This window comes from Labeo rohita, chromosome 2, assembly GCF_022985175.1.
Source record: "Labeo rohita strain BAU-BD-2019 chromosome 2, IGBB_LRoh.1.0, whole genome shotgun sequence".
Lineage (NCBI taxonomy): Eukaryota > Metazoa > Chordata > Actinopteri > Cypriniformes > Cyprinidae > Labeo > Labeo rohita.
In genome coordinates this window covers 3,567,655-3,581,267 of record NC_066870.1, presented here as the reverse complement: position 1 = coordinate 3,581,267, position 13,613 = coordinate 3,567,655, and the positions used below count along the sequence as shown (strand labels likewise).

Genomic DNA, 13,613 nt, shown 5'->3' with positions numbered 1-13,613 from the left:
CATGAGACTACAACAGCGAGATAATTAAGTCCAGCACTTTCATTTCCAACATGTGCTCATTCATGGATGTATATAATTCAATTCAAGCAAAGTTATTGGGACATGATTTGACAGATTATTTTACACGTGACTCTGAGTTCGTCTCCATTTCTTATGACGGTTTGAGCCCATATGTGATTCCTCATTTACGAGGCTAATGATGAGCATATAGACAAAAGAGAGAGAATTAAATTCAGCACTTTCATTTCCAACATGTGCTCATTCATGGCTGTGCTCATTCATGACTATTATTTAATTCAGGCAAAGTTATGTTTATTGGGACAGAATTTGACAAATTATTTTACGTGACTGTGAGTTTGTCTCTATTTCTTAGAGCCAAGCTGCATATATCAGGCATTTATGTATCACATCTAACATGAGCATTAATGGCTGTTATATTAAATAAAGTTGACTAATTACAGCAAAGCAAGAAAGTAGTCTATGCTTTACCTTTGCATGCCGTTGTTGTCGGGTCTCCCCTCAGGGGCGCTGCATGCACGCAATTCTCAAAACACCCACAAGCCTTTACGGTGAAGCCGATATTACAAAACCGATAACCGATTATGATAAAATGCTTAAATATCGGGACAAATATCGGTAAATCGATATATCGGTCGATCTCTAGTTCATATACAATTCATTTATTTAAGAGATCTCATGTTATTTTCTTTTACGTTTACATTTAATCATTTGAGGGCAATGGAAGCAATCAAACCAACAAAAGACAACATGAAAGGGTTATGACAAAAAAATAAAATTAAATAAAGAGTAGATAGGAAAGGTATAGAAAAGACAGAGCTAGTTTTAGTGTCACTGAATGGTGTGTACAAGGCGAAAACACACCTTAACATAACGGAGACCGACAAGAGACTAAGGGAATGCAACTTATAAAGGGAACCAAACAAGACAAAAGACCTAACACACCTGAAACTAATGGAGGACACAGTGGGAACAGGAACACCAAATATGGGCATAAGAAAACACAGGGGAAAACTAAGAAAAACACACAGAATAGTCCATAACCTTGACATGACACATGAGATGCCGGCAGGCTTGAGCGCTGAGCGGCCGGCGGTCTTGACTCGGGAACGGCCGGTGGGCTGGTTCTGGATTGGGGCCGGACACTCTCCAGACGCCGGAGGATTCCTTCCCTCCAGCTCAGTCCTGTGGTGTCTGGGAGGTCCACAGGGCGGTTGTAATTCGCCCCAGTCCAGAACAGAGTTGAGTGTAGCATCATCCAGCCCTGACATCATGGCCAGCCCACAGAACTCCCGGGCATACTCCACAAATGGGAGATCTCTGCAGGCTATAGTGCGGAGAAGCGAGCGGCCATTTCCATAATATTTTTGGTCCGATCTTCTGTCACCGAACGGTGTGTACAAGGAACAGGACAGGAGAATCAGAGAGCAATTCAAACACAAAATACTTTAATAACTAAACTTAGAAACCAGGAGACAGCAAAAAGTCAGCAAAAACACACCTTAACATAACAGAGATCAGACAACAAGAGACTAAGGGAAAACAACTTATAAAGGAAACCAAACGCGACTAAAGACCTAACACACCTGAAACTAATGAGGACACAATGGGAACAGGAACAGGAAAACCAAATATGGGCATAGGAACACACAGGGGAAAACTAAGAAAAACAAACAGAATAGTCCATGACCCTGACAGTTAGAGGGTCAAGTTATGATTAAAGGGTCAAGTTATGAGGGAACAGTTATGGTAAAAGTCAGTGAAAGTGATTTTGTGTCTCTTTAGTATGGCACTACAATGCACTGTTCACTTCGGGGCCGACTCCAGGCATGGCCAACCCAATCAGAATAAGAAGATTACTTTTTCATGCAGTGCTTAAAACCAATCTGAAGCGGACTGTATTTTGAGAAGTTTAACATACAGCTGGAGACTGCCCCAACAGTAATAAAATAACACCAGAAAATTGCAGCATTTTTCTTTTATTAGCTAAATGAAAAATGTTCTGAATTCATGTGGAGGCTTCAGTCTTTTGCATAAAAGAAGAGGCTGACAATGAGCGAAAACAGGCCAAAATATTTGCGTGCTATGACAGGCAGTTTGTGAGTTACGGGGAGTTTAACACATGAATATGTATCATAGCCTACCACTGAAATTACTTGAGCAGTTGAATTAATGTTCTAAAAACCCGCTCATTCAATAACGTGCATTCATTGCATGGGGCAACAACATAATATAAGCATCTAAAATGCATGCAGACTATACACTTCAGTTGAAAGCTTACCCCTTTTGGCTTGCTGTTAATGTTGAATGAAAACTGAAAGTAAAGAGCTTGTGAGATTACTATGGCAAATGTCGGCTCGACTGTAAGAAACAAATAGCATTCTCCTTCCATAAAGAAAATGACCAACAATATTCAGTGATGCAAACTATTCAACATTTTTTGTCAAATTTCACCATTTTGAATGGAAAGCAGGTCTGCCATTTATGTGAGTCATGTAATTCAAAATTGATTATGACGACAATAGCATTTTTCTGTTTTGCGTTTTCAACAATACGACTGAAATTGAATGGGTGCATATTTCAAAATAAAAATATTACTTGCAATTTAGATTGATTTATTTACTGAAATTCTTATTCTTGTTCTTTTACTGTTTTTTTTTTTTTTTTAATTTATGTAACTAAAATAAATCCATTTAAATCCTTTATTTGTTTAGTTTCTTTAAATAAATACCATTACCAGTGGTCTGGTGTTTGTATTTTCCTCAAAACAATTGAAGAGTTCAGATGCAAAAGCCTCTAAATCCATCTGACATTTTTCTTTAAAATGAGCATTTCTTTATGGCTATTTTGTATAGGTGTCTATGTAAGTACTGGTACTTCTGATTGGGCTGAGGCTGAAATTTAGCGAGTTTGAAGTAAAAGTATTTGATGGATGTATACTATGTGTCAGGAGCATTCAATCATTATCTCATTTTTGACCGAGATGGCTTTTAGCTGGTTTTGCATCTGAACTCTTCAGTTTGGTCCCCCCCAATGATCTAGACATGATTACAGCCTTTTTTGGTATTTTTTACTTTTCTTTTTTTTTTTTTTACTATTCACTAAAGAAAAACAAGGTTTATTTTGTTGTGAAAGTGCATGATATTCTAGGCTGCCCATGAAATATTTTTTTTCAGTGTGCATATAATATTAGTTAATATACCAATATCTACAGTATAAATACCTTCTATATATACAGTACTGTGCAGAAGTCTTAGGCCACTAGTATTTTCACCAGCTAAACAATAGTTTAAAGTAAACTATTTCTATCTTTTGCTGTAGTGTGTCAGTAGGAAATATCAGTTTACATTTCTAAACATTCATTTTGCCATTAATTATAATAATCCAGTGAGATTTTTGTATGGAGCACAGGCTGTTGTCAGACTCCTTGTGCAAACAGAGATCTGATCTCTCCATCATTCAATCCAGTCTGTCTTAAGAAACAGAAAAAATGGAGACAGACTAAATCCAGAAGAACTGTAGAACTGTGGCAACATCTCCAAGATGCTTTAAGAGACCTATACCTACAAAGCTACAGTACTGTTAAAATTTTTAGACAGTTAGGCACATAAAATGAGGATGCTGTCAAAAACAATGTCATAAATAGATTTTCTTTATCAATGAACTTCTATTAACTAAAATAAATCAGCATTTGATGTGACCATCCTTTGCATTTAAAGTAGCTTTTGCCCTAGGTGCACTTATGCAGTGTTTTTCAGGTAGCTTTGCAGGTAGGTTATTTGAAACATCTTGGAGATGTTGAAACAGTTCTTCTGGATTTAGTCTGTCTCAGTTTTTCTGTTTCTTCATGTCATTCCAGAGACAGACTGGATGATGATGAGATCAGATCTCTGTGTGGAGCACTGGCTGTTGTCAGACTGCCTGTGCAAACAAAAATCTCACTAGATTATTACAATTAATGGCAAACAGAATGTTTGGAAATGTAAACTGATGTTTCCTACTGACACACTACAGCAAAAGATAGAACTAACTCACTTTAAACCATTTTTTAGCTGGTGAAAATACTAGTGGCCTAAGACTTTTGCACAGTACTGTATATGCCCCCTAAACCCTTCCCCAACTCCCAAAAAATTGCCCACCCAGGATATCTGCCAGCCCACCCTTCTATAGCTGTCAAGAACTGGTTCTTGACATGGTTTACTTGAGGAACACAAGCTGCTGGAGGGCACATGAGTCTGAAGTAGTGAATTTAGGTAAAAGGGTGCAGAGCCACTGGCTGTTGTGTAGGCATACGTTAATGCCTTGAATTTTATGCGAGCAGCTATTGGTAGCCAGTGCAGATTGATGAACAGAGGTGTGACATGCATTCTTTTTGGCTCGTTAAAGACTAATCATGCAGCCGCATTCTGGATTAGTTGCAGAGGTTTAATAGAACTGGCTGGACAACCTGCCAAGAGAGCATTGCAATAGTCCAGCCTGGACAAAACAAGAGCTTGAACAAGAAGTTGTGTAGCATGTCCTGAAAGAAAGGGCCTGATCTTCCTAATGTTGTATAAAGCAAATCTGCAGGACCGGGCAGTTCTAACAATGTGGTCTGTGAAATTAAGCTGATCATCAATCATGACTCCACGGTTTCTGGCTGCCCTTGAAGGTGTTATGGTTGATGCGCCTGATTTGATGGAGAAATTGTGATGAAGTGATGGGTTTGCTGAAACCACCAGCCGTTCTGTCTTGGCAAGGTTAAGTTAAAGGTGATGGTCCTTCATCCAGCAAGAAATCTCTGTTAGACATGCTGAGATGCGAGCAGCTATCATCAGATCATAAGGATGGAATGACAGGTTGAGTTGAGTGTCCTTGGCATAGCAGGCATGTTTCTAAATGACAGAACCTAGTGATGTCTTGTCGACAGAGAAGAGAAGTAATTCAAGAACTGAGCCCTGATAGGTTGTATGCATTAGGGGATTTGCAGTAACATTATTCTTCCTGACCATAGTTTGCCGTCTGCTGCCAGATCAGATCAAACACAATTTTGGGATCAAAGAAGGTATTGACAAGTGAATGATTGCATTACTTAACACGTTAAAAAAATCAACGCTTTGTACTCTGAAAGCAGTGTAGTAAATGGCTTAGCAGGGGTCAAAGTGTTTCTTTTCATTTTGGTCTGGTTCTTCTGGTATTTGTTGTTGAAGGCGATACGATGTGTAGTGCATACAGTCTCTAAAATACACATCAAAGAGTCCTTTGTACCAGGTAGGCTCAGATATACTGAAACTTTACCCGTTATGTTTTCTGTTTCATCTCTGGACATTTCTTCTTCTGTTATTAGGCATAGTCAGATGTCAGTGATGGAAGCAACCAGTTAAGTTTTTTTTCTGTAACTGTCAGGAAATCCTTTCAATGCCAACTCTTTCTGTAAATTTTAACTTGTGAACTGGTTTCGTACTGATCTTGTCTTTTTTTTTTCTTTTTTCACTTTTGTAATAGAACACGTAAATGTAATCAATCAGAACATGTTCAGTTGAAGATGCCGCTCACCTCTTCTCCACAAAGCAAGGAAGTGACAGAAATACTGAATTTATGATTCGTATTATTATAGTTTTCAATATTTACTTGGGTTTATAACCAGTTGCAAAAACGCTTTTTGTCTCTTTTATCTTTAAACAATGTGGCCTGTATAACCATAATTATTAAGTTCTTTGAGGTTCACTTTTAGTGTTAATAAAGGTTTTTTGCACAAGCAAATATATACACTAAAAATTTCAACCCTCATTCTCACTCTCTGTCTGAATTTTTTTTTTTAATTGTATCTCTGCTGTACTTCAATACTTCAGTAAGGGCACTTTAATACAACTGAAAGGCATTTTAATATTAGCAGTGTAAATAAAGGATGACCTTCAGGAGTGACAACCAGTGGGAGTAAAGACTATGTCTGTGGTGCTCACATATTGCCCATCTCGAGTGCAAGCAAGACAGGACAGATAATTTATGGTGTAATTTCACTCTTGATGATTTGTCTGTAAACAAAAACATCAGTGGAAATGAAACTACCAACAGTCTCAGTGACTGTGATTCATTCATTCATTGATAATTCTTGTTGATTGATAATCAACAATGAGCACTCAGCACTGATACAATTTATATTAAAAGTTTCCTCTGCATAATACGATGTTTTGGAAATTGTACGAGTCATCTGAAATCGTATATTGACAGATTGTTTATCTAGTAAATGATCTAAAGCTGACCTATTATGTCCCTTATTACAACATGTAAAATAAGTCTCTGATGTCCCCAGAGTGTGTATGTGAAGTTTTAGCTCAAAATACCCAACAGATAATTTTTTATAGCTTGTTAAAATTGCCACTTCTAGGGTATAAGCCAAAACGCGTTGTTTTTGTGCTCGTCTCTGTAAATACAAATGAGCTAGTGCTCCCGGCCAGGGCCGCATTAACCATTGGGCTAGGCAGGGCTGAAGCCCCGGGCCCATGATTGGGTGTGGAGTAGATTGACCGGCCATCGGTAGCGCCGTTCGGCAAAGCCCCACCACTCCCCCCACACAGAGATTAAAACTTTGCCTTTGAATGTAGTTTACAAATCAAATGCATTTATTCTATATTTTACTTTTGAACGACCTGTGCATGTATCTCAGGTGAGGTGTGTCCACATTCACCTCTCATCACTTTGCTCTGGCATAATGGACATGGTACGCAATAGAATTTATCTTCGATAAGTAAGAATGTCAGCTTTTCTAAAAACAAAGGGGGCTATCTGAAAAAAATGCAGAGAGGGAAAAACATGAGTTTGTCAAATTCCCATCTAGGTTATTTTACTAAAGATGATGATGGTGTGAAAGTTGTGGAATACTAAGAGGACCGGGCACACAGAGCAGATAAAAACACGGCATCATCGTACCCACATTTTTTAGTTTAGTTTGATTATAAACTTGCTGTATAGCCTATTGCTTTTTGTATTTGAACAATGTATATTCGCTTATGGGCTGAGAGATAACATGGCTGAAATATGTAAATTGTTTTGCTCGTCATGATGTAGGCTAAGCCTTTTATTTAAATGCATATTAAGTGTTGTGGTTTAAAACAAATTTAACTGTTGAAGGACATTAAACAACAAGGCAGAATTAATTTTGGCAAATACGCATGTTAAGATGATTTCAGCCTGCTCGTACAGCGCCTGACTAAACTTGAGTTCTTGCGCTTAAATGTTCCAGTACACATAGTTACGTGCCAAAATGCCTGTCTACTCATCAACACAGTCATTTGTGTCTTAAAAATTAACATAGTGTAAGATAAAGCATGTGTAGTTGTAGGCTATATAAGATCCTGTCCTTATATGATGAGATTTTAAAGGGATAGTTTACCCAAAAATAAAAAATACTGTCATCATGTATTCACCCTCAAGTTGCTCTAAACCTGTATGAATTTCTTTGTTCTCCTCAGCATTTCTGATGTTGTGTCCCCACTGACTCCTATGAAAGGGGGTCCAGCAACTGTTTGTTTACCAGTATTTTTTCAAGCGTTAAACAGCAGAAGGAAACTTATATAGGTTTAGAACAACAACATAATTTGTGTGAACTATTCCTTTAAAGCAGCCTAGATCATGTTACCATTTTTACACTAGAAAGAAATCTTTAGCAACTGCAGTGTATGATGAATAAATTTCTTATTTACATTGCATGTATGTTTGCACTTTGTTTTTCTGATGAGAGAATTCACTAAAGTGCACTGACCCAAACTGGCGTATATCAGCATGTTAATATTTAGTAAAATCCCCTTTAAATAACAAACATTAAAGGGGTCATCGGATGCTAAGTTCACTTTTACATGTTGTTTGAACATTAATGTGTGTTGGCAGTGTATATAAAAATCCATGCAGTGGTTTTTAATTAATCTGTAAAAATAATTTCCCCTTTTTCAAATCGAGCCGTTCTCAGATGCCTGTCGTTGTGGCATCACACCCACAGAGGCCGCTCCCACGACAGTTGATTGACATGAGCGTCTTACCACAGACCAGCTGTCACAGTCCGCCCTCTTTGTTTCAATGCCGGAGCAGGGATGTAAGTTAGATAAGAATATCTCCGATTGAGCGATTGAGGTGTTGTGTTGCTGGATGTAATAATGAACATAGTGGTCGATCCAGAAGATGCAGTAGATTACTTTTGTTTGTAAAGGGAATGTGCCTCCCGATCTACATATATCCGTCGTGCAAATCATTCGTGATCCAGCTTCACTTACAGCAGAAGTGAGTATAAGGTTTTTTTTTTTATGAATCTTTGCGATCTTCTTTCCTAATTGTGCTAGTTAGCAAGTTTTAAACTAAATGCGGCTAAAGTAAACATTCCACAGAGAGAAGAGAGGGGCGGGGCGAGCAGAGCTCATTTGCATTTAAAACACCAGAATGAGAAGATTTTGGCAGAGCTGATTTTGGCAAGGTAAAAAGGGTGTTGTTTTACACAACCATTGAGAATTTTTAACCAAAGTATATTATAGTTTTTTCATTAAGACCCTAAAGAATCATATCAGCTTGTGGAAAATGGGCATCCGATGACCCCTTTAAAGAAAAAACCTAAAATCACAAAAGCACAAATATGTATTGGTTCGCATACAGGCCTAACTCTGTCAATAGCTTGTAAATGCATGAAATGCATGAACCAAATAAATTAGAAACGAATGTTCAAAAAAATGTTCAAAATCATCTTAGATAAACGGCAAAGTCTTTCACCATGGTCTAGTCTGTCTCACCTCATGCTTCAGTCAGCTCGATCTGCTGATCTGTGACATTCAGTTTTTAATTGTAGTGTGAACTAAAAGATTTTTATTTCTAGGAAAATCAAAACGACATTGGGGGATGGTGCCACGGTGGACAAGTGACAAAACTGACAAAATCGTTAACACCAACTATTGCAACATGCATAGTTTGGGCTATTTAATATTACACTGCAAAAAATGCTTTTCTTACTTAGATTTTTTGTCTTGTTTCCAGCCAAAATATCTAAAAATTCTTAAATCAAGAAGAATTTTCTAGACAAGCAAAAATTATTGTCTTGTTTAGAAAAAAAGACAACAAATTTAAGTGAATTTTTGCTTAAAACAAGCAAAATAATCTGCCAGTGGGGTAAGCAAAATAATCTTATTTCAAGCAGAAAACAAGATTATTTTGCTTACCCCACTGGCAGATTATTTTGCTTGTTTCAAGCAAAAACTCACTTAATTTTGACTTGTTTTTTCTGAAAACAAGACAATCATTTTCGCTTGACTAGAAAATCCTTCTTGATTTAAGAATTTTTAGATATTTTGGCTGGAAACAAGACGAAAAATCTAAGTAAGAAAAGCATTTTTTGCAGTGTAGGATTTTGTCTAAAATCCTCCACTGTGGCCCCGCACCCCAGAACCCCCCAGATAAAATATGTTCCCGCGGCTGAGTTATAGGCTGGTTGTTTTCACACACTGCCACCATACAACTGTGTTCAAACACTTTATAAAAGTCATTTTTGCATGTAATAGGTCCCCTTTAATTGATTAGCATAGCTGTAGTTTATATAACAACAATCTCCAGCAGCAAACTGTTCTTCTTTAGCGACAAACACTAAATCCCAGTCAATCAGAATGATATCTTAGTTTTAGCATCCATATCATCTTCTGTGATTATTATGCTCTATGGATATGTCCATATGTGCAGTCTGCCAGTATCATTACAGCAACAGCACTAGGAATGCCACATACAGCACAACATTTGTTGGCGATGTGAACAAGCTTCAACCATTAAGTGACTAAATGCAGTGGGTGGTTGATGACACAATATCCAAACCAGCCATTTTTGGAGCTTGGTTGAGTAAATGCTATAACAAGGACATTTTTAGCTATGAAACTTGCAGGATGCTTTAAAAGTACAAAGTCATCTTATATAGCAAAAGATCAGGGAAAAATGATGGAAATTGATTTCTCATGCCCTGACCCCTTTGAACAAATGGAAGAGATGCACTGTGACTCTAAACTCATTTGTGTATTTTTACCCAGACAGATGTGTCACATCCCACAACCTCATCATCCGCAGACAGAAATCGAAATACACACAGAATTATGGATGTAAAGATATTTTGCTTGAATCTGGCCTTCATTACATTTATTTTATTTTATTTCTTTATGCCTTTATTCATGTTCAATGTCATTTATCACTGACTATATATTTTTTCAACATGCTGATGATGTGTCTATGCATTGCAGTGATTGATTTATGTTGTAATTGTTTGTATATGCCTGATAATATTGTGCAGGATTATTTTTTTAAAATGTAAAATGAGAGTGGTCTCTCATTATACATTTATTTATTTGTTTATTTATAATGAATGAGACCCCAGTTTGGTGCAGAATTGGAAAAACATTTTTTAGGGTTCCTTCAGAGACTTTTAGCTCTTCACTAACTTTTAATTCTTCCAAAATCCTCTTGTGATCTTTCGTAAGCATAAAGATGTCCTCAGGAGGTGAGTGAGGCAATAAGGAATTGTACTTTTGGAGGGAAAGTTTAGGATTCTTTGTCTTCTAGCACGGTGCTTGCATATAAAATGTAATTGGGTGATAAGGGAAAAACGCTGAAGATTCTTATAATGCTAAGATGATTGTATTAATACTAAATTAATAGGAAAATCATGAGATGGGAAGATTTGATGTTTGTGCTTTGTGTTAAAACATTTCTCAAGTGATTATACAGACCTATACAATGTATAGCATTAAAAGGGTTCAACTGTCTGCTCAAAGTAATAGTGAAACTCTCTCTAAATTCCTTTGGGTTATAAACAGTCTTATCTTGCTGATGTGTCTTTGCTGCTTTTGTACCTAGAGGCCTGTTCTGAATCTGGGTATTAGTTGCAGGGTAAGAGCAGACTTCCTCTGACAGCTAGTTTGGTTGATGGGTGACAGGTATTGTGGATTATTTATTAAATGTAGCAAATAATTTGCAGCACTACATCACCCAGTGTTTTTTCCATAAATATATTGCCTTGCCATTGTGAAATCATTCGAGATATCAAAAATATGTTTGCACTTTATCATCCTCAATGTCTTGGCATCATCCTGACCAAGTCTGGTGACAGTCTTATGAATCCTCTAGGGAAGTATTTAATATTTCACTCCATGTACCGTGGCTTTTGCACATGCTTAATGCCTAATGACTGCACACAATTTTAGTTTTTGAGTTTTTGGGAATGTTAAGGGCTGCCGAAGCCCCCAAATGTAAACATAAATTGAAAAATAAAATTTTCCGTGGGAAAACAAAATGGTCTTGCATGCTTTCAGTGCTTGAGTATTAAAAAGCTGAAAACAGGTGAAAAATGTTTCATTCTGAATGGGAAAAACAGCTACCTCTTTGTGAATTCTGAAGTCTCTATTAAAATGGCCACAATAAATAATGAGATGCAGCATATTAACAGGATTTAAAAAAATCTAATTTATTAAGTTCACAAGTGCAGCTTGGAAAAGAGATAAGAATTTTCCATGAAATGGGCGGAAAAAAAAAGCAAAGCAAGACAATTTAAGCATGCTGGATTTTCAGAGATATGCAAATGAACACCTAGGAATAAGAAACTAAATAAATCCTTCTGTGCATTTGCATATTACATGTTCAAATACCCAAATGGAAAACAACATATCTAATAGGTCAGGGCTGGGCAACTTGTCTTCTGATGGGCCACTGTCCTGCAGAGTTTAGCTCCAACCCTAATCAAGCACACCTGCCTGAAGCTATCTGGTGATCTTGAAGACATTGATTAGCTGGTTCAGGTGTGTTTGATTAGGATTGGGAGCTAAACTCTGCAGTACACTGGCCCTTCAGGACCGAAGTTACCCAGCCCTGCTCTAGATAGAGCCAACAGCCCTTGAAATAGACTAAAACTTTAAATGAGTCAGTTCCATGGAGCTGTTTTAATACTATGTGTGTGCATTCAGCAAGTTCCTGAGCTAGGAAAGTTTCTTCAAAGAGGTTCTTGACTTCCAATTTATTTTAACTTATGAATTTGACCTTATTATGACCACTGAACAATGAAATATTTCAGGAGATTTACAATGACTAAAAGGCACTTTTTGGGTTTAAGAACTACACTGACTTACGAACTTCTGCTTTCATTCTCTTCTCTGCAGGAATTGCTTACAGAGAGTGTTTGGACAATGGCACGTGGGCACTGAAAAGTAACTACTCCAACTGTGAGCCCATTTTAGAGGAAAAGGTCGGTAAATGTGCTCTAAGCCTTAACTGTACGTTAATTTCTTTTTCTTTCTCTCTTTTTTCTTTCTTGCATTTAAGTTGGTAAATGCAAGTGTGAAGCACAGACAATGCACAGATATAAGACTGTTCCTGTTTGCAGTTTTTGTCATTGATTAATCTCTAGTATGTATGTATGTATGTATGTATGTATATATATTTAGCTAGTTTTTGTTTTTTTTTAGCTTGCTGAATAATCAACTCACTACTCTCATTTTGATGTTGTGTGAGAAACTGCCTATTGCAACATTCAATTTCAGTGTGCTGACAGTAAATATACAAATTGCTACATACCTTTTGGCAATACTGCCTTTGCATAAAGTTTCAAATTCTCCTTCCAAGTGAGTTACAGTGAATTTGGCACCCTTTATTTGATATGTTTTCCAACAGGGAATGCTGCAATAACATTTGCCTGGTCTCCCATTGTCCTTTGCAGCAGCTGCAATGTTTACTCTGCTGTTGTTGCATGTTTGTATATGGTCTTAAATATGAATTTATGAATGTATAAAACTTTTATATATGTTTTTTTTTTTTTTTTTTTTTTTTTTGTAAATCAATAAGATCTTTTAATAAATAAATAAATCTTTTGCTGCATTTTATTTATTTATTTTTTTTGTGTACTGCTGAAAGCAACCCAAAATGTTTGATTGGTTTAAATCAGATAGTGCTATTAATGTCAGTGATTTTACTGTCTGTTGTTTACAGAATCCAAAATGCCTCTGGCTTTTTCTGAATAACATGCAGCATATAATCAATTTGGCCCAATTATTTTGCTGTTGTCGCATTGTATAAAGCAGCCCATATTTGACGTAAGAATCTAGCAAGCATATTCACAGTATTGGATGTTGTGTAACTAATATACATTCGGTTCACTCTATCTGACTTGGTCATGCATCACTGAATTTCTCACATCACACAAAAGGACAATTGGATTCCTTCAGTGTTGTGTCTCAGTTTTGTGACCTTATTCAAGGACTCATGAGAAATATATAAATTAATCTGTTTCTAGTTTTCTGGAAGCTTCCATAAAATATTGATCATTGAGTAACAACTATTGATTTGTGCCCTAATTGCAATCATTTATTATCATATCAAATGTTAGAACACTGAGTTACTTCTTTAATCTTTTTTTTTTTTTTTTTTTTATACAGAGGAAGTACCCCATGCACTATAAGATAGCCCTCATCATAAATTACTTTGGTCACTGTATATCTGTTGGAGCTCTCGTTATTGCCTTCATTCTCTTTCTGTGCTTGAGGTAAGTGTGTCAGTGTATTTTCAGCACTATAGTGTGTGAGTAATACCTTGAGCTGAAGCCGTTTAAAATTAAA

At 36.7% G+C, this 13,613-nt stretch overlaps 1 protein-coding gene across 1 annotated transcript in view; it reads left to right on the top strand.

Moving 5' to 3' along the window:
- LOC127153978 (corticotropin-releasing factor receptor 2) overlaps window positions 1-13,613 on the top strand; it is a 110,828-nt gene that overhangs the window by 33,524 nt on the left and 63,691 nt on the right. The window contains exons 3-4 of the mRNA XM_051095313.1: window positions 12,162-12,247; window positions 13,434-13,540. Coding sequence (XP_050951270.1) covers window positions 12,162-12,247; window positions 13,434-13,540 — 193 coding nt within the window. The remainder of the gene's footprint in view (window positions 1-12,161; window positions 12,248-13,433; window positions 13,541-13,613) is intronic.